The 23,812-nt window shown below is 37.0% G+C and overlaps 1 protein-coding gene across 1 annotated transcript in view; it reads right to left on the reverse strand.

The window, feature by feature from the left end:
- Positions 1-23,812, reverse strand: part of LOC100030416 (collagen alpha-5(VI) chain) — a 128,470-nt gene that overhangs the window by 85,087 nt on the left and 19,571 nt on the right. Inside the window, exons 4-11 of the mRNA XM_007505116.2 lie at positions 20,452-21,057; positions 15,901-16,458; positions 14,414-14,968; positions 12,296-12,868; positions 11,050-11,628; positions 8,746-9,077; positions 8,545-8,632; positions 5,662-5,807 (exon numbers count right to left, since the gene is read on the reverse strand). Of these exons, the coding sequence (XP_007505178.1) occupies positions 5,662-5,807; positions 8,545-8,632; positions 8,746-9,077; positions 11,050-11,628; positions 12,296-12,868; positions 14,414-14,968; positions 15,901-16,458; positions 20,452-21,057 (3,437 nt within the window). The remainder of the gene's footprint in view (positions 1-5,661; positions 5,808-8,544; positions 8,633-8,745; positions 9,078-11,049; positions 11,629-12,295; positions 12,869-14,413; positions 14,969-15,900; positions 16,459-20,451; positions 21,058-23,812) is intronic.

The following is a 23,812-nucleotide window of genomic DNA, read 5'->3' on the forward strand; positions in this document are numbered from 1 at the left end:
AATAGTGAAAGAAGAAAGGGCAGGATTAGGCATTGAAATCACAATGCTGGGAAATACACAGCTGGTAATCATAACTCTGAATGTGAATGGAATAAATTCACCCATAAAACTCAAGGAAATAGCAGAGTGGATTAGAAACCAAAACCCTACCATATGTTGACTACAAGAAACACACATGAGGAAGGTAGACACACATAGGGTAAAAGTAAGAGGATGGAGCCAAATCTATGGGGCATCAACTGATAAAAAGAAGACAGGAGTCACAATCATGATCTCTGACAAGGCCAAAGTAAAAACAGATCTAGTCGAAAGAGATAGGGAAGGCAATTACATCCTGATAAAAGGCAATATAGACAAGGAGGAAATATCAGTACTCAACATGTATGCACCAAATGGCATAGCATCCAAATTTCTAAAGGAGAAACTAGGGGAGCTCAAGGATGAAATAGGTAGAAAAACTATACTAATGGGAGACCTGAACCTTCCTCTATCAGAACTACATAAATCAAAGTAAAGAATAAATAAGAAAGAGGTAAGAGAAGTGAGTGGAATTTTAGAAAAATTAGAGTTAGTAGATATGTGGAGAAAAATAAATAGGGACAAAAAGGAATACACCTTCTTTTCAGCAGCACATGGTATATTCACAAAAATTGACCACATATTAGGGCATAAAAACATTGCAAACAAGTGCAAAAGAGCAGAAATAATAAATACAACCTTCTCAGATGACAATGCAATGCAAATCATAATTACTAAGGGTACATGGAGAGGCAAATCAAAAATTAATTGGAAATTAAGTAATATGATTCTCCAAAATCAGTTAAAGAACAAATCATAGAAACAATTAATAATTTCATTGAAGAAAATGACAATGATGAAACATTCTTTCAAAATCTATAGGATGCTGCCAAAGAAGTACTGAGGGGGAAATTTATATCCTTGAGTTCATATATTAACAAATTATGGAGGGCAGAGGTCAATGAATTGGACATGTGAATTAAAAAACTAAAAAGTGAACAAATTAAAAATCCTCAGATGAAGACTAAATTAGAGATCCTAAAAATCAAAGGAGAAATTAATAAAATTGAAAGTCAAAGAACTATTGATTTAATAAATAAGACAAGAAGCTGGTACTTTGAAAAACCAAATAAAATAGACAGTCTTGGTCAATCTAATTTAGAAAAGGAAAGAAGAAAAACAAATTGAAAGTATCCAAGATGAAAAAGGAAACCTCACATTTAATGAAGAGGACATTAAGACAATCATTAAAAACTATCATGCCCAATTATATGGCAATCTAGGTTAAATGGATGAATATCTACAAAATTATAAATTGTCTAGACCAACAGAGGAAGAAATAGACTACCTAAACAACCCATATCAGAAAAAGAAATTGAGCAAGCCATCAAAGAACTCCCTAAGAAAAAATCCCCAAGACCAGATGGTGAATTCTATCAAACATTTGAAGAACAACTAATCCCAATATTATACAAACTATTTGACAGAATAAGCAAAGAAGGAGTTCTACCAAATTCCTTTTATGATGCAAATATTGTACTGATTCCAAAGCCAGGAAGTTCAAAAACAGAGAAAGAAAACTACAGACCAATCTTCCTAATGAATATAGACATAAAATTTTTAAATAGAATACTAGCAAAAAGATTCCAACAAGTCATCATGAGGGTTATTCACTATGACCAGGTAGAATTTCTGCCAGGAATGCAAGGATGGTTCAATATTAGGAAAATCATCCACATAATTGACCATATTAACAAGCAAACTAACAAAAACCACATGATTATTTCAATAGATGCAGAAAAAGCCTTTGACAAAATACAAGACCAATACCTATTGAAAACACTAGAAAGTGTAGGAATAGAAGGGCCTTTCCTAAAAATAATAAACAGTATATACCTAAAACCATCAGCAAATATCATCTGCAATGGGGAAAAACTCAAAGCCTTCCCAGTAAGATCAGGAGTCAAACAAGGATGCCCATTATCACCTTTATCATTTAATATTGTACTAGAAACACTAGCAGTAGCAATTAGAGAAGAAAAAGAAATTGAAGGTATTAAAATAGGAAATGAGGAGACCAAGCTATCACTCTTTGCAGATGATATGATGGTCTACTTAAAGAATCCTAGGGAATCAACTAAAAAGCTACTGGAAATAATCAACAACTTTAGCAAAGTTGCAGGATACAAAATAAACCCACATAAGTCATCAGCATTTCTATATATCTCCAACACATCTCAGCAGCAAGAATTAGAAAGAGAAATTCCATTTAAAATCACCCTGGACAATATAAAATACTTAGGAATGTATGTGCTGAGACAAACACAGGAACTATATAAACACAACTACAAAACACTCTCCACACAATTAAAACTAGATCTAAACATTTGGTTAATCATCGATTGCTCATGGGTAGGATGAGCTAACATAATAAAAATGACAATCCTACCCAAATTAATTTACTTATTTAGTGCCATACACATTGAACTACTAAAAAAAAACTTTTTTAATGAATTAGGAAAAAAAACATAACAAAGGTCATTTGGAAGAACAAAAGATCAAGGATATCAGGGAAATAATGAAAAAAAAAATGGGAAGGAAGGTAGCCTTGCTGTCCCAGATCTCAAACTATAGTATAAAGCAGTGGTTATCAAAACAATTTGGTACTGGCTAAGAGACAGAAAGGAGGATCAGTGGAATAGACTGGGGGAAAATGACCTCAGCAAGACAGTCCATGATAAACCCAAAGATCCAAGTTTTTGGGACCAAAAATCCACTATTTGATAAAAACTGCTGGGAAAATTGGAAGATAGTATGGGAGAGACTAGGTTTGGATCAACACCTCACACCCTACTCAGATATAAGATAAACTCAGAATGGGTGAATGACTTGAATATAAAGAAGGAAACTATAAGTAAATAAGGTGAACACAGAATAGTGTACATGTCAGATCTTTGGGAAAGGAAAGTTTTTAAAACCAAGCAAGAGTTAGAAAAAATCACAATATGTAAAATAGATAATTTTGATTACATCAAATTAAAAAGTTTTTATACAAACAAAACCAATGCAATGAAAATTAGAAGGGAAGCAACAAATTGGGAAACAACCTTCATAACAAAAACCTCTGACAAAGGCCTAATTACTCAAATTTATAAGGAGCTAAATCAATTGCACAAAAAATCAAGCCATTCTCCAATTGATAAATGGGTAAGGGACATGAATAGGCAATTTTCAGTTAAAGAAATCAAAACTATTAGTAAGAACATGAAAAGGTGTTATAAATCTCTTATAATCAGAGAGATGCAAATCAAAACAACTCTGAGGTAGGAATTCCATGGGACCTGTAATGACCTCCAGGAAATGATGCAGAGTGAAAGGAGCAGAACCAGGAGAACACAGAGACCAATACACTGTGGTACAATCGAATGTAATGGATTTCTCCATTAGTGGCAATGCAGTGATCCTGAGCAACTAGCAGGGATTTATGAGAAAGAACACTATCCACATCCAGAGGAAGGACTGTGGAAGTAGAAACAGAGAAGAAAAACAACTGATTGATTACATGGGTCTAAGGGATATGGCTGGGGATGTAGACTCTAAATGAACATCCTTTTGCAAACATCAGCAACATGGAAATAGGTTTTGATCAAGGACACATGTAATACCCAGTGGAATTGCACATTGGCTATGGGAAGGGTGGGGGGAGGGTAGAGAGGGAAAGAATATGATTCTTGTAACCAAGGAATAATGTTCTAATTTGACTAAAAAAAATAAAAATAAAAAAATGTAGACACTAAAAAAAAGAATATAATGTGTCCTAGAATCCATTGGATTCTTGATGTTATCATATAATTCAATGGCATATGGGCTGCATTTTGTACTTTAAAGTAAACCATACTACAGGTCAGGGTGAACTAACCAGGACCAAGCTTTAACAAAATAAAGTTTAAAAACTCCTGCTTCTTCCTAAAAATAAAATAAAATAAAAGATCCCCCCCCCAAAAAAAAAACATTGTCCAGGTATTCTTTTTTGAAATCCTAAATAAAATGAAATCAAATCAATCTATATTAAATGCCACACACCAGTGTCCTCTTCTATATTATATATACTTGTATGCAATGTCCCCTTATATATGTATGGGAACATAAAGATACAACAAGACAATTGTTGCCCTCAAAAGTTTACATTCTACTAGAATACTAAAACAAAATCCCAGATTAACAAATAAAAGACATTCAAAATAAATACAACCTTGGTTCTTTCCTTCCTTTCTAGGCTTCTTAGTCCTAACTTACTTTCAAAGACTCGACAGTCCAATGATCCTGGCTTCTCTGCTATCCCACGTATCCAGAGTCTGGTTATTTTTACTGGCTGCTCCCCATGCCTGGAATATTCTACCCCTTCACCTCTGCCTGATTTCCCTAGCTTCTGAAATCTCTTCCAGTTCCCCTTAATGCTACCGTCTTCTCTCTATTGATAATCTCCAATTTGCCCTGTGTATATTTTGTGTGTTTATAGTCATTTGTATGTTATCGCCCCCATTAGACTGTGAACTCCTCAAAGGCAGGGACTGTTTTTGCCTTTTTCTGTATCCCCATGGCTTAGCAGAGTGCCTGGCACACAGTAGGGCTTAATAAATTCTTGTTGACAGACCGATCAATAATGATGAGAAGACATCAGCTGCTATTCCCAGTCTTTGCCAGACCTCCCACTGATTGTCTTATCTCTTCAAGTGACCCTTTAACTCTGCTACTACTACTGGCTCACCATCCTTGAGCACTGAAGCATGGCCCTTCACCATGGAGGGTCCTGGAACCCCAACCATGCATGGAGAACTAGTCTAGTCAGCTCATTACTGCTTCCATAATTCTTTTCACACCCACAGAGTTTAGGAAATCTTTGTGTGCAAAAAGTAAAAAACACAAACAAACCATCTTTTACATTGAGGAAATTTATCAACAGAACTGCCCCCCCGCAATGAGATCATCAGGGCTGGGATTATTAACATTGAATATGGCAGGAGGAAGATTTCTTAGAGGAAGAAAGGCTTGTCCCCATAAGGAGGGAGGAGTATCATTGATTACCAGAAACTATCTATCTATCTATCTATCTATCTATCTATCTATCTATCTATCTATCTATCTATCTATCTATCTATTCATCCATCCATCCATCTAGCTAAGCAATCTATCCATCTATCTAATTATTTTCTATGTTGCCTCCCCCATTTGAATGTAATCTCCTTGAGGGCAAGGTTTGTTTCTGCCTTCCTTTGTACCAAGTACTTAGCACAGTTCCTTAACACCAATGCTTACTGACTGACTGGTACCCTTTGATCCACCAAAATGGCTCCAGTTGTCTTGGTCAAATGTGAAGAACATTTAGGAACAATTATTGTATGTAAAGTTTTGTTAACACGGAGATGCTCTATTTTGCCCTCCTATAGGCATTTGAGTAGCTTATTATGATGCTAGCAAGAAAGAAAGGTTAAGAAGGAAAAAAGATTTGGGTCCCCGCTCATTGTGAGGCATCAGAAGGACAACTGGGTCCTCATTGAACCAAAGCCTAAAAAAGGAAGACCTTTGGCACTCCTAATACAAATGTTTAAATCACCCTAACTTTGGACAATCAAAGTAACTCACCAAGTACGCAGTCAATGTGCTGCTCAGGTCTCTCATCCCAAGGCTTAAATGTGTCCTATATTCGAATCCTTTTCCAAATTCAAAGGTTGAAAAGTCTTCGTATTGAGAGGTGGTGTTCAGGGCCACAACAAATAAACCCAACAACCCTTTTCAATATAAATAACAAAGGCAAAACATGAGTGGGTGGAATGAAAAAAAATGACCAAACAGATGTCTTTCTCATAATAAGACCCTATGTAGTGGCAATTAACATATGTCTACTAATCAATTATGCAACAAGCATTTATTAAGCTCTTACTATATACCAGGCATTGTGCTAGGTTTGGGGGATACATAGAAAGGAAAAATGTACTCCCTAACTTCAAGAAGCTGATATTCTCTCTCTGAATTAAAGAGATAGAAATAACCATAAAGAGTAGAGGAATCTGTGGTCTTAATTCCAAACATAAAAATAGCTCACATTTCTGTAATGCTAATTTAAGATTTGCCGAGTGCTCACCTCCCTCAAATTCTGAGGTCAGGGCTACAAATATTATTAATTCTATTTTATAGATGATAAAACTGAGGCTTGAAGAAATTAAATGATCAATAGAACTAAAAATAGAGTTGAATGTTGTACACAACCTCTTCTGGCTCTCAGTTCTTTTTCTTTTATACTAAACTGCCCTAAATCTTGTAAGGAAGGAAGAATACCTTCTTCCTCATGCAAACTTCAAGGATAAAATTTGTGGTGGGGCTTAATAGAATATACCAGCCCTTAAATGAGTTTACCAGTCTCTAAAGCAATTCTTCACAACCAAAGTTCTCTGGGCAAAAGTAAATTGAATATGTCCTTTCTGGGACAAAATTCCTCAAACAAAAATTCTAGAGTTCATTTTTGTTTTACATGATTTATTGGAATGCAAACAGAGGATTTTCTTCAAAGCTCATCATGGATTTTAGCCAATGGCATTTCAAGCTAAAAGTGACCCTAGAGATGATATAGTTCAAATTCTTCATTTTACAGATGATAAAACTGATACCTATGGAGGTGGAATGGCTTTTCCAAAGTCTTGTCAGTAGTAAGTAGCACAACCATATACAAATTCAGAGCTCTTTCCACTGCCCTCTAGACTCAACTTAACTGAGTATTAGTGACTTGGAGCATTCTCTCACATAGCTGTTAGCAGATGGCAATTCTCCATTTGAGAATTAATAAATAGAGAATAACTAAGAGGATGTAAGCACTAGAACTAAGAAGGGTTGGGAAAGAAGATGGGATTTTAGTTGGAACTTTAAATAAGGCAAGGAATTCACTTTGATTTTATTGTCATTTTTATCATACTGGTCCAGTCCAGTAATGAACACTGAATATTCATGCAGCTATTTAAGTTATTTTTTTAAAATTTCTTTATGGGACATTTTGTGATTGAATCTATATAATTGTTGAGCATGATTTGGTAAATTGAACCCCAGTTAATTTATGCATCCTGAATTTATTCAATGGGATTTATATTCCTGTTATTGCTTCTTGGTTTTATTATTCTCAAGTAAAAACACTGTTTACTTTTGTGGGTTTATTTTGTAGAATATCACTTGGCTAAAGCTATTAATCATCTCAGTGTTTCTGCACTGATTTCTTTGGATATTCTAAACAAACCATCTGGTCCTTAGTAAATAGGAATGATTTTGATTTTTTGCCTATTTTTACTTTTCTCTCTCTTCTTATTCATTTAATATTATTTCTAGAACTATATGAAATAATGGTTTCAAATATCAAATAAGGGAAATGGGGCATCCTTGCTTTCCTCCTCCTTCTGGTGTATCTCCATCATGTGGATCTTGAACAACTCATGAAGAAAGTAAGCTGCTCACATTCAAGTTAGGGGTAGGAAGAAGTTCTGAAGTTTCAGAGATTTAAGTTAATAACAAATTTCTGGACACTCCTTTCCAGACTACACAGAAAGACTAAACCCAGTAGGAAAAAATTCCCATTTGGCAAGTCCAGGGCAATCCCGGAAATTCCAGACTAAGCCTGGATTGCATGATCATAGAATATTTTTACAATCACCCAAAAAGTAACCCAAGTCAAAACAAACCAAAGATATTTTTTTTAAAATCTTTACTTTACAGGAGGCAGCTTGTTGGCTCAATGGATTGAAAGCCAGGTCTAGAGTTGGGAGATCCTGGTTCAAATCTGGCCTCAGCCTAGCTGTGTGACTCTGGGCAAGTCCCTTAACCCCCATTGCCTAGCCCTTACTGCTCTTCTGCCTTGTAACCAATACCCAGTACTGATCCCAAGACAGAAGGTAAGGGTTGTTAAAAAAAACAACAACAACAACAAACCAACCTTCACTTTCCATCTTAGAATCAATAGAGTTTATTGGTTCCAAGGCAAAAGAGCAGTAAGGGCTAGGCAATGGGGATTAGGTCACTTGCTGAGGGTCACCCAGCTAGGAAGTGTCTGAGGTCAGATTTGATCCCAGGATCTCCCATCTCTAGGCCTGGCTCTCGATCCACTGAACCATCTAGCTGCCCCCAAATCAATGTTATTTTAATCAATAAAATCTCGATTCAGAATCAAACCTTCTAGAGGTGTGGTTCCTGAAAAATTACAAATCTGTATAATCTTGTAACAAATACAAAGATTTAAGCTGAAACAAGACCAGGTCCTGAATTACAATGATAGGACAAGCAACCAACTACTTACTCCTTGCAATTCCCTTCACACAGAACTCTGACATAACCCTAAAACATCTGCATAGGAGAAGGAAAGGAAGTCCATGGGACACTTTTAAAGGTCTGATTTGCTACTTATGCAGCAGATGCCTAGACCTAGTGCAGCCCTAGAATGTAGGTTGAAAGGTATTGAATTAATCCCATGACACTTTTTCAATTGGTTACCTTTTTTTCTGAGTTCATCTGATTTCTCCTCAAGCCTCCACAGATCTTCAGACTCATGCCTGAGACCATCAGAGAATATGAGAATCACCTAGAGAGAGAGATGAAGCAGGAGAAAAGGAAATTATAACAATTAAAAACTAATTGGAGCAGGGGTGGGAAAAAAAGAACCCCAAGACTTTGGACCCAGAAAATAATAGTTACCTTTCCATGAGTTTCAGAATGATGAAATACACTCCACAGTGACTCTAGGTAAGCCACGTGAAGGTAAGAAGGTCCACTGACTGTGACCTGCCTCAGGGTTTCCATCATTGTTTTTTCATAGATTTGGAACCTGGATACAAAACTGGGATCAGTATTCACTTTAAATGCCACACTGACTTGGGTCTTTCTCCCACAGCTCACACCTCTTAGGGAGTTGATAGACTCTAAGAGGTTTGGAAGGTAAGATTCAAGGTATGGTTGACCCTCAAACAAGGTCTGCCCGCGACGATGGGTTGAGATGTCAAAGCCCACAACAGTATCCACAAAGCAATCTGGAAATAGAAGGGGGGAAACCACCCATTAATGTGCAGACTCAAGGAATGATAGGAGAGATGGAAAAGTGGAGAACCAGCCAACTACACAATAAGGATTTCGTTTGTCTTTCTTTTTAAGTGTCCAAGATTTGAAATGGCTTCATCTTCTCCATTTACAAAATCATAGAATTCGAGAGGAGAGATTCTGGCAATCACGTAGTTCAGCACATCCATGAAAAGAATCCCCACTATAACATACCCCAAAGTGGTTGTCCAGCCTCTCCTTGAAGACTCCTACTCCATTTTTGGATAGCTCTAATTGTTAGGAAGTTCTCTCTGGGATCAAACCTGACTTGGCATTTTTTAAGCTTTTACCCATTATTAATGGTTCCATTCTCCAAGGACAAACAACCAGAATTCTAATCTCTCCTCCCTGTGATAAATCCTTAAAATGCTCAAAGACTGCCATCCTGTATCCCTATATCTTCTCTTATCAACAACAATCCCTCTAAATCCTGAAATACAGAGTCTTTCACCATCCTGGTTGCTATTTTCTGGAGCTCCCCACTCCTAGTTTATCAAAGTTCGTATAGATTCATAAACATTTATTGAGTGATTCCTGTGTGTAAGATTAGGTTCTAGGTACTGAGAATGGGAAGAGGATAGGTCTGGCACAGGTTTTGCCTCAAGGATCTTACAATCAGGGAGAGAGAGGACAACAAAGACAAGGAAAAACCCAAGTAGCCCAAGTCAAGCCAAACTAATGTTAGTTTAATAAATAAAACCTCAGGTCAAAACTGAACCCTCTGGAGGGGTGGGTCCTGGGATCACAGATTTACACTGATTTGCATAATCTCTGGACACTGGAAAGTGTGTTCCATGGATAGGAGAGGACAATCCAGAAAGAGACAGACAAACTGAGGCAAAGACCATTTTCAGCTGAACTTGAGTGGCTAGAGAAGGCTTCATGGAAGGAACTTCACCATATGAATGGACAGCTCTAATGAACTGAGGGACTTCCAACACATAAAGAAAGGAGAGGAATCTATGAATTCTATGGGTAATTACTACTACTACTACTACTACTACTACTACTACTACTACTATACCACTACCACTACTACTACCACCACCACCACCACTACTACTACTACTACTATTACCACTACCACTACCACTACTACTATTACTACTACTATCACCACCACCACCACCATTATCACTACCACCACCACTACTACTACTACTAGCATCCATATATAGTATTTTAAAGTTTGCAAAGTACTTTACAAATATTAACTTATTTGATCCTCATAACAACCCTCAGAGGTAGGTGTTATTATTATCTTCATTTTATAGATGAGAAAACTGAGATAGACAAAGGTTAAATGACTTTCCCAAGGTCACACCTCTAGGTAAGAGTCTGAAGGAAGATTTCAACTTAGACCTTCCTGAGAAAAAGTCCAACATTCTACAAGGAGGTGGAGTAAAAGAGAAGAAGCCCACTTTGTCTAGAACATGGACTTGGTGAAAAGGGATAATATAAGCTAAAGCTAGGAAGGTAAGTTAACATAAAAATATTTGTTTTTTGGATGAGAGGGGGCAATGAAGGTTTTAATATAAAGGAATAGGAATCCCCTCTTTTAAATGATCAACAGTTCTTTTTTTAAAAAATCTTTACCTTCCATCATAGAATCAATACTGTGTCCCAATGCAGAAGAGAGGTAAGGGTTAGGCAATGAGGGTTAAATGACTTGCCCAGGGTCACACAGCTGATTTTAACTCAAGATTTTAACTCAAGACTTCCCATCTCTAGATCTAGCTCTCAATCCACTGAACCCCCTACAGGTCCCCAACAATTTTAATGATCGAAATTTCTAATTATAGTTGGAACTATTTCAAGTTATTGGGGGGAGGAGGTCATTCCTTTTCTGTGCACACAGACTCATAGGATGACGTGCAAACAGCAGTGAGAAAGGGGGGCACTTACTCTCTTGCTGACAGTCACGACAGATTTCCCGGACGACCCTTTTTCTTACATCTGCTGTCTTTAATTTATCAAAGTCGGACACAGTGATGATCTTCTCAGGGTTGTGGGTAACATGGAGATACTCATCATTCCGGACATCCCCAATGCCCAAGGCTATGATACACACGCCAAGCTCTCTCAGTTTTTCCACAGCCTTAGTCACCCTGGTTGTGCTCCCCCGAGGCCTCCCAGAGAGGATGACAAACAGGATCTGAGGGACCCCAGCCATGATCCTGCTTCCAGAAACAAAGGTGTCCTTCAGGTGGCGAAGGGCGCTTCCTAGTTGAGGATTTCCCTTGCGCCTTATGGTAGCCAAAATTTTAGCTTTCCGCTCTTCTCTGCTCAAGGTAGCATTCATTTGGAGAATTTCCTGGCCAAAAGAACCTAATTGGGACATCCCAATGTGCACGTCTTGAGGTGAGACCTCAAGATTATCAATGATGTCTGCCAAAAAATAAACCATTTTGCCGAACTCCATTTCACTTACCAAATCAGAGCCATCACAAAGGAAAAACACATCTGCCTTTTTCATGTCACAGACTGAAAAAAAAGAAGACAAAATTATATGTAATATATATGTATATATATTGAGAGAGAAAGAAAAAGAGAGGGAGGGAGGGAGAGAGGGAAGGAGGAAGTAGTACCTTTTCTGAACACAGAAGGAGCCTATATGCCATGGATGCCCTCACCCCAGAACAAAGTTGGGAGAGAGCAAAAGAAAGAAAATTGCATACACAGAGAATGAGGGGGAGGAGAAATAACAATCAAAATAATAATAGCATTTTTATAGCTTTAAAGTTTGAAAATTACAAATATTTGATTGTCACAACAACCCTGGGAAATAGATATTATTACTATTATACCCATTTTACAGATAAGGAAACTGAGGCATACAGAAATTATAGTGACTTGCCTAGGATTATAGCATTTATGAATATCTGAGGCCAGTTTTGAACTCATGTCTTCATGACTCAAGCCCAGTATTCTGAGCACTATATTGCCACCTAATTGTTTCTGTTTTTAAATGACTATGCAAGCAACTGATTTGAAGGAACAGGGGTGATCACCAAGTGAAGGGAAGTAAGAAACTACAAAGCAAAACAACTGCTTGAAGCCCCTTGTCAGACATTTACACTTACAGGCTGTGCAACCTAGGCTTTGCTTTTTAACCTCTGAGTCTCATCTTCTTTTTAAAATAGCAACTTACCATCAAGTGCATTTTCACAAGCCTTTTTCTCAATAGGGAGGTAAATTTCTTTCAGTTTCTCAAAATTATCTACCATGAAATAATTGTCTTTTGAGCCTGTTATGTCCAAAAGTTCTTTGTCCGAAGCTTCAGCTACACCCACTCCATAGATGATGATGTTCTTCGCTCTTAGTGCCTTGCCTACGGTCTCGAGTTCAAGGTAATCATGAGATTTCCCATCAGTAATCACAATAAGCATTTGCTTTACACCTCTCTTGATTCGACTGCCATGTTGCTCAGTAAATAGTTCATGTGACCTGTTCAGAGCCTTGGCCGTGTACGTATTTCCTCCTTTTCTCTGGAACTTCAGTTTATCAATGATGCTTTTCTTGTTCTGGTAATCATTAAGGTAGAAGAGGATTTCGGGTGTATCTGAATATTTGAGGGCTCCAAATTGAACACGATCTCTTCCGACATCCGCCTTTTCCACTAAGTGCTTTGTGAAGTTTATCAAGCTCTCATACTGATGTTCACTTATGCTCGAGGAGTCGTCCAGCACGAATACGATGTCTAGCACTTGAAACTGTTTGCATTCTGCCAAAAGAAGAAAGGTTCATAGAGTAAAGGCCATGCAATCTACATCCTATACTATCTTCTAGGAAGATGCAATTCTCATGATAGAAGTCGGCCCAGATACGCATTTAATAGATTATCCCAGAGTCAGAAGGAACCTCAGCTGCCACCCACTCTAACCCACACTAGAAAAAAGTACTCTCCCCACAGAATACTTTGGAGGTGGTCACCAAGATGTCTAAGGAGGGAGAACTCAACCTCCCAAGGCAACTTGGGCAATGCTACTCATTGGCGAGATTTTCCTGAGATCAGAACTCAAGGTGACATTTATCCACTCTTTGTACTTCTGAATTCTGGGCTCAAGTAAAAATAAATCTCTTTCCAACAGGGTGACCTTTTGAGTATTTGAAATATTTGAAGACAGCTGTCTGTGGCATCCACTCTGGATCTTTCTGCAGCCTAAATATCACTGGGTTATTTCCAAAGAACCCTTATACCATAAGGGTATTTCCTTTGCCTTCTATGGACATCCCCATTCAGTGGTCTATTCACTAACTCACTGTGCTATTTCTAAACCAACATTTGAAGAAAATATAATGACTATTAACTGAAGGTCAGCATTTGAAATAAGACATTTCATTCATTCATGCCTAGAAAAATATACACATATATGAGAAAGGACATGTGGTCACAGGGTCAAACTTGCCTTGTGTCCAAGCTATTGAATTTACAGAATTGTTGTCTTAATTCTCTAATCAGGGATGCCCAAATACACCACTGGGTCCTCCCTTTCTCTCAGAACTGGGAGAGCCTCAGGAGGCAAACTCACAATTGCCTTTAATGTGTATGTTGATTAATATAGCTTTGATTGCTCTCTTTAGCATTAGCTACCAATGAGTTTAACATGACATGTTTTATAAATAGCTACATGCTAGTATTAAAATGAGAAAACCATGAAATGGTTTGAAATTTTAGCTTGTTCTCTTCTGTGGATTCAGCTAAAGGATAATTACAAAATCTTTCAAACTTGAGAGGGAAATCGACATTCAGATCATCTACAGAAGAATGCATCTGCAATTGAAAGGAAATAGAGAACTTAAAGCTAAAAGGGGATACTATCTCTCCATCTCTGACACCATATTACTCATGGATCTCTCTAAATATGTCTTTATATTTAAATACTACATCAATACATATCATCTAAAATAAGTAACTAACTCTTATAAAACCATTAGCAAATGTCAAAGGTAGGTTCTAGGTCAGTATGCCTCCCCCCCCCACCCCCATCATCTTCATGCTTTATGATATTCCTTGGCCAAGTTCTTAATTCCTAATACCCAGGAGTACCAGAGCCTTGGTTAAAAACATATAGAGTGAAAAAAAGTTGATTTTTTACAAAGGCAGCTTTAATTGTGTCCAAGGACTGATACAGAATTATGATTCTAGCTTATTATTATCATGATTGTGACTTTTATTATTATTTCCAAAGTCATTTAAAAAGAATTAACGCTTCTCTTTTTTAGGGGACTTCATTTAAGTTATTTTCATGAAAATGGGGCCACTTGCCATGGAGAGTGCATAGATCAAAAACCAGCTTATCTTCAAGTAGCTTTTGGTCATCAAATTTCTCAACATAATAAACCAAGTTGGGATCTCCAGTGATATCCTCTAGCTGAGGTGATTTTGACCGGAAGATGGCGACCAAGAGGATGACAACTTCATTATTCCGAAGATGTAAAGCTGGTTCTGTAATAGAGTCCTGTGAAAACCCATCGGTGATAAGAATGAGAAATTTCTTGACACCTTTACGTCCTCCCTTCAAAGGTTCAAAGTAACTAGACACAAACTCCAGTGCTTTCCCTGTATAGGTCTTATCTCCAATAAAATTCATTCTGTCAATTGCATCAAAAATGTCTCTTTGAGTCATATATTCAGTGAGCCCAAATTCTTCCTTGAAAACATTGCTGTACTGACCAACTCCAATATGTACTTGATCAAGGCCAACATGGGACTTGTTCACCATGTTTTTCATAAATATTTTTATTTTATTGAAGGCTGGAGCTCCTATGCTCTTGGAACTATCAACCAGAAACATGACATCAGCTCTTTTGTCTTTACAATCTGTAGGTTATTAAAAAAAATAAAACAACTGATGTTAATCCAGGTGACAGTTTTTAGACTAAAAAGATATCAAAAATAAATGTCATTAAAACATTAAATCATATTATAAAAATCAACTCAAATTTTATGTCAAGAAGATTGATGCCTAATACACTAACTCAATAAAAAATATTCCAGGGAGTGGGGATAGTTGAATAAAGAAAGAAAATTGTCTTAAAACTTGAAAAAGTATATGCTACATTTAAAATTAATCATTATCTCCCAAGAAGAATCTAATGTAATAGAAAAATTATTATGTAGTATTATAATGTAATATATAATAATATAATGGAATGGAAAAATTATTCATTATAATTATTCTACAATATTGAGTTTTCTTTATTTTTTAAACCCTTACCTTCCATCTTAGAAACAATACTGTGTATTGGTTCTAAGGAAGAAGAGAAGTAAGGACCAGGCAGTGGGGTTAAGTGACTTGCCAAGGGTCACACAGCTTGGAAATGTCTGAAGTAAGAATGGCTCTCAATCCATTGAGTCACTTAGCTGCCCCCTTTCTTGAATTTTCCAAGGAGAATTTTTAAACATAAATTAATGTAAATCTGTTTTTAAAATTCAAAGAATCACAGAATCTTGGAATTGAAATTCAAAAGGAGACATTATCCATACTGTTTCTAAACAAGAATTCTCTATAAAACACTCTGAACAGGTAACCATCTGGCCATTGCTTGTAGACCTCTGTGATGGAAGAGGTCATAATCTTCCTAGGCAGCCCATTCCAGATCCTCTCATGGACCATTCTATTTGGTAGGAAGCTTTTCCTCATATCAAGAATTGATTGGCCATATTAGTATCATGGCTCTCTCCTACCTTGATTATCTATCATCTGAAGGCCATTTGTGAAGAAATGTATGGGATGAAGTACTCTCGCTTACCTCTTTCACGGCAAATGGTCTGAACAATTTCATTCTTTATGCCTTTTAAAGATTCAAAATTATACACAAATTTAACTCTGTCCTCTGACCCTGCTATGTCTTTCAGCTCTATTATATTAGCTCCTTTGACACCAATTGCATGAATGATTACATCTTCCTCCCTTAGTCTTTTGGCTGGTTCTGAAACTTCATCATTGGACATTCCATCTGTCACAACAAGGAGATGACAGGGGACAGAGTCATGTTGCTTTTTCTTTGAGCTCTTTATCTCTTCTAGCATGAAACGCAGAGCTGCTCCTGTGTTCGTTGTGTGCCCCAACTGTCGGATGTTGAGAATGGCCTTGCTTAAGTCCACCACGTTAGAGTATGTGCTGATACCAAACTCTTGTTGATGAGTGCTTGAGTATTGCACTGCTCCAAAGCGGACCTTCTCTGGAGCAACATTAAACATTTGTATCACCTCGATCATGAAATTCTTGATTTCATGGAAGTAAGGTCGAACACTTCCTGAGCCATCAATGAGAAAATAGATATCAGCCTTTTCTGTTTCAATGCAACCTGTAAGAAAAGAAAAAAAGTTTATGCACTGTTAACATTGGTGTACTCAGAAAGACAGTCTGGGGAGAAACCTTTAGGAAGCTGGGTTTTTTTTCCCAACGTTTAACTATGCATTTACAAACATAACTAGTCAGATGTCCAAATGGAAGGTTAAAAGTTTTTTAAACAATCAAATAAAATATTTATTAAGGTGCCAGTTACCATGTAAATTGCTAGGGATTCAAAGGCAAAACTTAACAGTCCCTACCCCGAAGGAGTTAGAGGGTACAAAACATATACAAAAAGTATAAGATATATTTAAATATATCTTATATATTTATATTATATCTTATATATATATATATAAGATATATAAATATATCTTATATATTATATAAAAAAAATTTACATGGTGAAATTTTGAAGCTGTTATTCATTTTGGAATATAAAAAATTGAGTGCAAAGGTGACATCCAGTTAAAGGAAAAACGTGGGTGACCAATTCATTGTTTCCTAATTATTTTTTCACAGTTTATGACCATGGAAATTCTTAATTATTCTACTCCAGTAGTGCATGGAAAAGGACTTTTCCTTTTAAAGTCTAGAACATAAGACATAGGAAGGCTACTTGATTGTCAAAAAATTTCTTTAAAGGGAGTGGTCAGGATGGTTTCCAGAAGGTATATGAAAGAACAATGAAAATGGCAGGTTCAGAAAAATCCCCTGAAATGATTTCAAATAGTTCTCAGTACCAGTCTCCTATGCTTCATTCATTCATTCATTCTTTCATTTATTTATTCATTCATTCATTCATTCATTTGTTTATTTGTCTATTTGTTTGTTTATTTATTTATTTGTTTGTTTGTTTAACCCCTTACCTTCCATCTTGGAATCGATACTGTATATTGGTTCCAAGTCAGAAGAGTGGTAAGGGCTAGGCAATGGGGGTTAAGTGACTTGCCCAGGGTCACATAGCTAGGAAGTGTCTGAGGCCAGATTTGAACCTAGAACCTCCCGTCTCTAGACCTGGCTTCTCAATCCACTGAGCTACCCAGCTGCCCCCTCCTTTGCTTTATTTTAAATTCTCTTCCTAGGCAAGTGTAAAAATGTCAGGACCAGTTTTGGGGGGGCTGAGAGATCACCAAAGCCACCTGAGAAGATACTGCTTCTTCCTTCAAGGTTATAGCTGATCTCCCTCCAAACATACATCTCCTACTTCCTTCCACCTGAAGAGAAGACATCTCAGACTGTGAACCTTAAAAATTGCCAGACCCTACTTCATAAGATTAAGACCATTTCCCATTTGGGCAGTGAACTCTACTTAGATCAAAAAAATGAAGACCTCTACTCTGTACTTAAGTCTGCTTTAGGGGAGAAAACTCCTTTCTGAACAATGAAAAGTACTCAAACCCATACTTAAGCCATGCCTATTTTTACAACTAATACGAAGGGGTGCTAAGTACCTATAAAGGTCAGGCAACTTGTAAATTTACAAGGAACAAAGAGCTGAGAAACTTACTCAGAGCTTTCCTGGTGTGAATTACTCAAAAGTTCACACCTTCTTAGGTGTGAACTAAGAATGGTCTGTCCTTTGAAAAACATCTACTGTGATTGGTAGATGTAAGAATTTAGGGGAGGTGACATAGGAGAAAATGCCCTTTAAAAGGAGATGAAAAGCTCTCTCTGAAAACAGTCAGCTGGGAAAGGCTGCCTTGAAGGGTCTCTCTCGAGACTCTCTCGGGGACATTTCATATAAAGGATTGAGCTGGTGAAGGCAGCTTAGATGGAGCTGACCTGGTGTCACTAGAATCCTTGCTTGGACAGATCTTGTGGTGAGTGATTAAGGACTGACTGATCTTTTCTCTTAGGGCTTAGGCCTGGGTTGGCCAGGACTGGCCAGGGCCGGCTTATCCCTTTCTCATTATTCCCTCTTTTTCTCTCTTTCTCTCTTTCTTTAATTCCTCATTGTATTAATTAATTAAATTCTCTATAAAACCCAGTTGACTTGGGTATATCCATAATTGGGAATATTTCCCTGGTGACCACCTTATATTTGATTTTAAAACAAGACACTGTAGTGAAAACATATTTTCTGCGGTCACAATTTACTCACCCACTCTTATATCTACTACAATTTAAGTCTTCCACTATTTTACTCACTACAGTTTATGTTCACAACCATTTTAACTCTTACAGTTTATGACCTCAACTCTTTTAAATATAACAAGACCCCTAAGGAAGGAGGGGGAAGGCTATGGACTCTCAGGAGGAGAGCAGAGCTCCTTTGTTCTTCCCTGCTTTCCTGAACTTATTCCTTCATAAATCTCTTGGGCCAAACTGATAAATAAGTTAATAGGAAGGGTTATTTTAGCTGGAAAGGGATGGAGAAATCTGTTTGAGCAGATTAACTGCCCTTTCAGATCATAGACCATGTAGGATTTTAACAAGGATGCTCATTCCCTCTTCCCTCCTCCAGTTTACCTGAAACCCAATAATAAACCTTTAAAGCAGTCAGATATTCATTTTAGCCTCTCAATACTATTTGAAAAGATTACTTCAAGAAACTAGGGACAGGTCTCACAAAGAGTACCTGAGGCCTCCCCCTCTGAGGCAAGAGCCCTGGCTGGAGCCTGCCTCTAAATCCTCTCTGAGGGAGAGGCACTGAAGCCATCTGATGGGAGAGCTTGTCATCAAATCCCCTTTGGTCACTGCTTCTGGGGAAACAGTGGGGTAACTGGCAACCTGTTATCACAGGGGAAAGGGAAGGAGACAGTTGCTTCACCCATACTAGCTTGGGCTCCCTTCCTCACACCCTGTTCCTGTTCCTATAACCCTCTCAATACTTCATTGATGCACCACCAATATCAGTGAAGTGACCCTTTATTACAATAAAGTTTTTATTTTTATTTATTACATTAAAGTTACCTGTCCCCATCCTTACACAAGGCATATGCTAAACATTGGCCCCTTGTTAATAATTTTAAATTAAATCAAAGTATAAAGCAGAAGTTCTTAACTTTCTGTATGTTTTTGTGCTCATTTGGAAGTCTGGTGAAGCCTATGGATCCCTTCTCAGAATAATATTCTTAAATTTCTAAAATAAAATACATAGAATTTTAAAGGAAATACATTACATTTAAATATGATTATCAATTTTTTTAAGTTCATAGAAACCCACAAGTCAAGGACCCTTTGAGTTTGTATTTTTATGCATTTTATAAGATTATAAATTGGAGAAAAGGTGGATTTTCATTGGTGAAAGAAATATTCTCATTTAAGAATTCACTATGCCCAAAAAACCCATAGACCCATTTTCTTTCCATTTGGCCACAATTTATTTAAGAATTCCTCTTTTGTAAGGCATTGTGATTACTTCTAGTTTTGTTTTGTTTTAACTACTAAGTGCTTCTATAAAAATCTCTGAATGCATATCTCTCTCTTCAATGTTGTTAATGAGAATACTTACAGGGTTTATTCCCAACAACTGAATTATTCTATCAAAGAGTATGACAATTTCCCCCTAACTTTTACTGCATTGCTAGATTGCTGTTCTTTTTTTTTTCTTAAATGGGTTTTTATCATTATTGTCTGGTTTTACATCATCTAGATTTCCCTCTGTTTCCATTCCATTTCTTCTTTTCTACTCCAGAGCGCCATCTCTGATGACAAAGAACCTTTCAAAAAGATTATACAAATAGATATTATATCACTTGCCTTTTCAGTGAGTAGGGGAGGTATTAGAAGGAGGTAGATATTTTAGAACTCAAAATTATTTTTAAATCAAAATATGATAATTGCAAAAAACTCAAAAATTTAAAAACAAATGTTAACTTTTTAAAATGGTAATTAAAAAAAACTGGTACAGTGTCTGGTACAGTCTGGGAGCTACAGTAATCTTGTGAACGAATTGTTTCAATAACTTACCAAAGCTAGATACAGATACATTTTCCCCTTAGGGCAACTAGAACTGGAGCCATGCCAAAATGAAATGGAAAATGTAGAACTGAAGACATACCTGTCCTGTAACGCTCTGTTTGTCCATACTGGACAGATGTCCGGTACTGTACTTCATACTGGAGTTTTTTAAGAAGGGTTACAGTGTACTTTTCCAGTTCGGCATAGCTGTTCTGTTCAGAAATATAATGATCTGGAGGGTAAGATACCATCTGTTTGAATTGGGTGATGTTGTAGCCTTTAATCCCTATGCCAAAGATGGACACACCCTGCAGCAGAAGGTCCTCAGCTGCTTCATGCATGTCATCTTCTGATGATCTATGAGTGACCAGGACGGCTATCTGTCGCACACCCTGGGCCTTCCTGCTGTGACTAAAGAGTTCTCTGGCCTTCTTCATGGCTGCTCCAATGTAGGCTTTGCCATCCCTTAGAGACAGGCTCCTAATGGCTTGTATAATCTCATCATGGGTCATGTCTCTTTCCAGAGAAGCCACCACCTCTGTCTCATCACTGAAACTCAGTATACCTATCCTGGTACAACCTGCTTTTATATCCATGGAGGCTGTGATGTTCTCCAGGAACTTCTGAAGGTTTTCTAAATTCCTTCTGACCTTCAAGGACTCATCCAGTAGGAAGACAATGTCGGCCAAGGAATCTCTTTCACATACTGTGAGGAGAAAGGAAGAATCCAAAGGTTAGCATATCCCACTTCTCTCCTTCTGAGAAGGCAGTATTCAGCTAGTCAAAGAGCATTTCAGACATTAGTTAAGTTAATTTGATATTTAGAGTCTTAGGTTCAAATTAGACAAATTAGAAGACTTGGGTTTAAACCTGACATTCACATAGTCAAATGGAAAAAAAAAAGATAGGATTGGAAACCAAAACTGACTCTAAATCTAGGACTCATTTCACTGCAGAAGAAAGAATGAACATTACAAAGCAAAATAATGCACTTCTAGCAGAGCAGCTCCAACCTAACTTGTAATTCTATCAGAAGGTCCTTCTATCAAATGGTTTTGCAAATGAATTTCTCAACAATAATGGAGTTTCCTTTTGCTTTCATGTTCACTATCTCTACTTGACAAGGAGATTAAATGAATGGCATTGAACATATGGATACCTTCAACTCTAAAGAGGTAGGTAGAGAGTGCCCAGCACAGTGCACTAGTGTTGGAGATCAAAAGATGAGTTCAAATATGGCCCCAGATACTTACTAGCTGTGTCCCTAGACTCTGTTTGCCTTTGTTTCTTCATCTATAAAATGAGGATACTAATAGCACCTGCCTCCCAGAGTTGTTGCAAGGATCAAATAAGATAATCTTTGTAAAGTACTCAGCACAGTCTGGCACATAATAGGTGCTATATAGTGTGTTCCCTTCCTTTTTTCTTTCCTAGAGACACCATGTCTTAGAGATGTTTGACTTCTTCAAAACAACTACCCCAACAAGAGATAAAGTTCAGTAACTGACTCAGGCAACAAATATTTGCTTTCTTTGCCAAGCAGAGATAGTAAACAACACAGGAAAGGGAACAATATTTTAGAATACAAATGCATTTGCAAAGTCTCCTGGCACAAGATTATAGAAGATTACCATTAGAATCACCTTATAAAATAGTCAAAAGAAGTTGAGGAGGCAGTGAGTCTATAGAGAGCTCATCCTGAGACCAAGTCAAGACCAGTCATCTGAAAAATGTTGGTAGATGATGCCAAAAACTGATTAACAACTATATGTGAAATGAAACAGATTGTCCAAGTTTCCCTGTGGTGATTTTATTCAATAAATATAGAATCAGGGGGCAGCTGGGTATCTCAGTGAATTGAGAGCCAGGCCTAGAGACAAGAGGTCCTAGGTTCAAATCTGGCCTCAGACACTTCCCAGCTATGTGACCCTAGGCAAGTCACTTAACCCCCATTGCCCAGCCCTTACCCTTCTTATGCCTTGGAACCAATACACAGTATTAATTCTGAGATGGAAGGTAAGGGTTTAAAAAATATAGAATCACTTCATGTGAATTCCCCCATTTCAGTGAGGTACTGGTAAAGATAATGAATTAAAATTGAGAAGTACAACTAAGCCTGATCTGAACAAATATATGTATTGAAGAAATCCATGCTGGAAGCAATACAATTTTAAAGGAACCAGCAATATTTCAATATATTTAGAAGTGGTGGAGATTTCAAAAAAATGGAAATGATTATATAGTTAGTTATTATCCAGAAAGATGATCAGAAAGAAATCAGCAACTGCAAAAATCTGCCCACTTCCTCATTTCTAGAAAATCTTAATGTGAATAGTCTATGCATTCAGTGAGAGTCTCCTTGATGAAAATATGAGGTAAGAATAAACAAGCTTTTGGAGATGATTTTTGACCAAGGACTACATTTTCATGGCATGCAATTAACAAAGATTTAAGAAAATAATATCTATTTGTGTCTATTGTTTATAGATTTACTACAGAAATATATGATTTGGGGGCAGTGAGGTGGCTCAATGAGTTGAAAGTCAGGTATAGAGATGGGAGGTCCTGTGTTCAAGTCTGACCTCAGATACTTCCTGGGAAAGTTATTTAAGCTCCATTGTCCAGCTCTTATCACTTTCTAACCAATGCATAGTATTGATTCTAAGATGGAAGGTAAGAGTTAAAGTATCTGATTTGATGGAGCAAAATATAGCCATAAAAATCTTTCTACCAGCAAGATATTTCTCACACATAAAAATCATATAAGATTTTGTGACAGATGGGATCATTGAGATGACTTTATTAGAAGAATCACTAAGTTTCAAGCCAAAAAAGAAGGATCATTCAGGGGATCATTTATTTCAAAGTTACACTTCAGTTAAGGAATCTGGATAACCATGTGTTAGGTATATGTTTCAATAAGGAGATTTTGCTTGGGCTAGATGACTACTAACATTTCTGCCAATTCTAAAATTCCACTATCCTGTGTGCTTAGCAAACTTTAAATAGAAGAGGGATTTTTTTAACACTTTCTTCTTTCTTAGAATGGATAATAAATATGGTTCCAAGGCAGAAGAAGAGTAAGGCAAATGGGGTTAAATGATTTGCTCAAGGTAACACAGCTTAGAAGTTTCTGGGGTCACATGTGAACCCAGGATCTGAAGAGAGATTCTTGATTGATCACTATTTATTGCTCCTATTTGTGGATAGTGTTATGTTGGTCCTAGAAAACAATATGGGCTCAATGAAATTAATGACCATTCAAAAGAGACTGACCTTTTCATCCATATGGGAAATGCAAAATAGACAAATGCTAAATCTTAAATTGTAACATGAATTTGAATTGGTGGTCCTTTGAATTAATTCAACAGTATGCATATTTTAAACAGTTGCTACATTTGAAAAGCAAACTAGATGTATAACTGAAGAGAAAGGAGAGATGAGATAGATCATATTTGGGT

This window comes from Monodelphis domestica, chromosome 5 (assembly GCF_027887165.1).
Source record: "Monodelphis domestica isolate mMonDom1 chromosome 5, mMonDom1.pri, whole genome shotgun sequence".
Lineage (NCBI taxonomy): Eukaryota > Metazoa > Chordata > Mammalia > Didelphimorphia > Didelphidae > Monodelphis > Monodelphis domestica.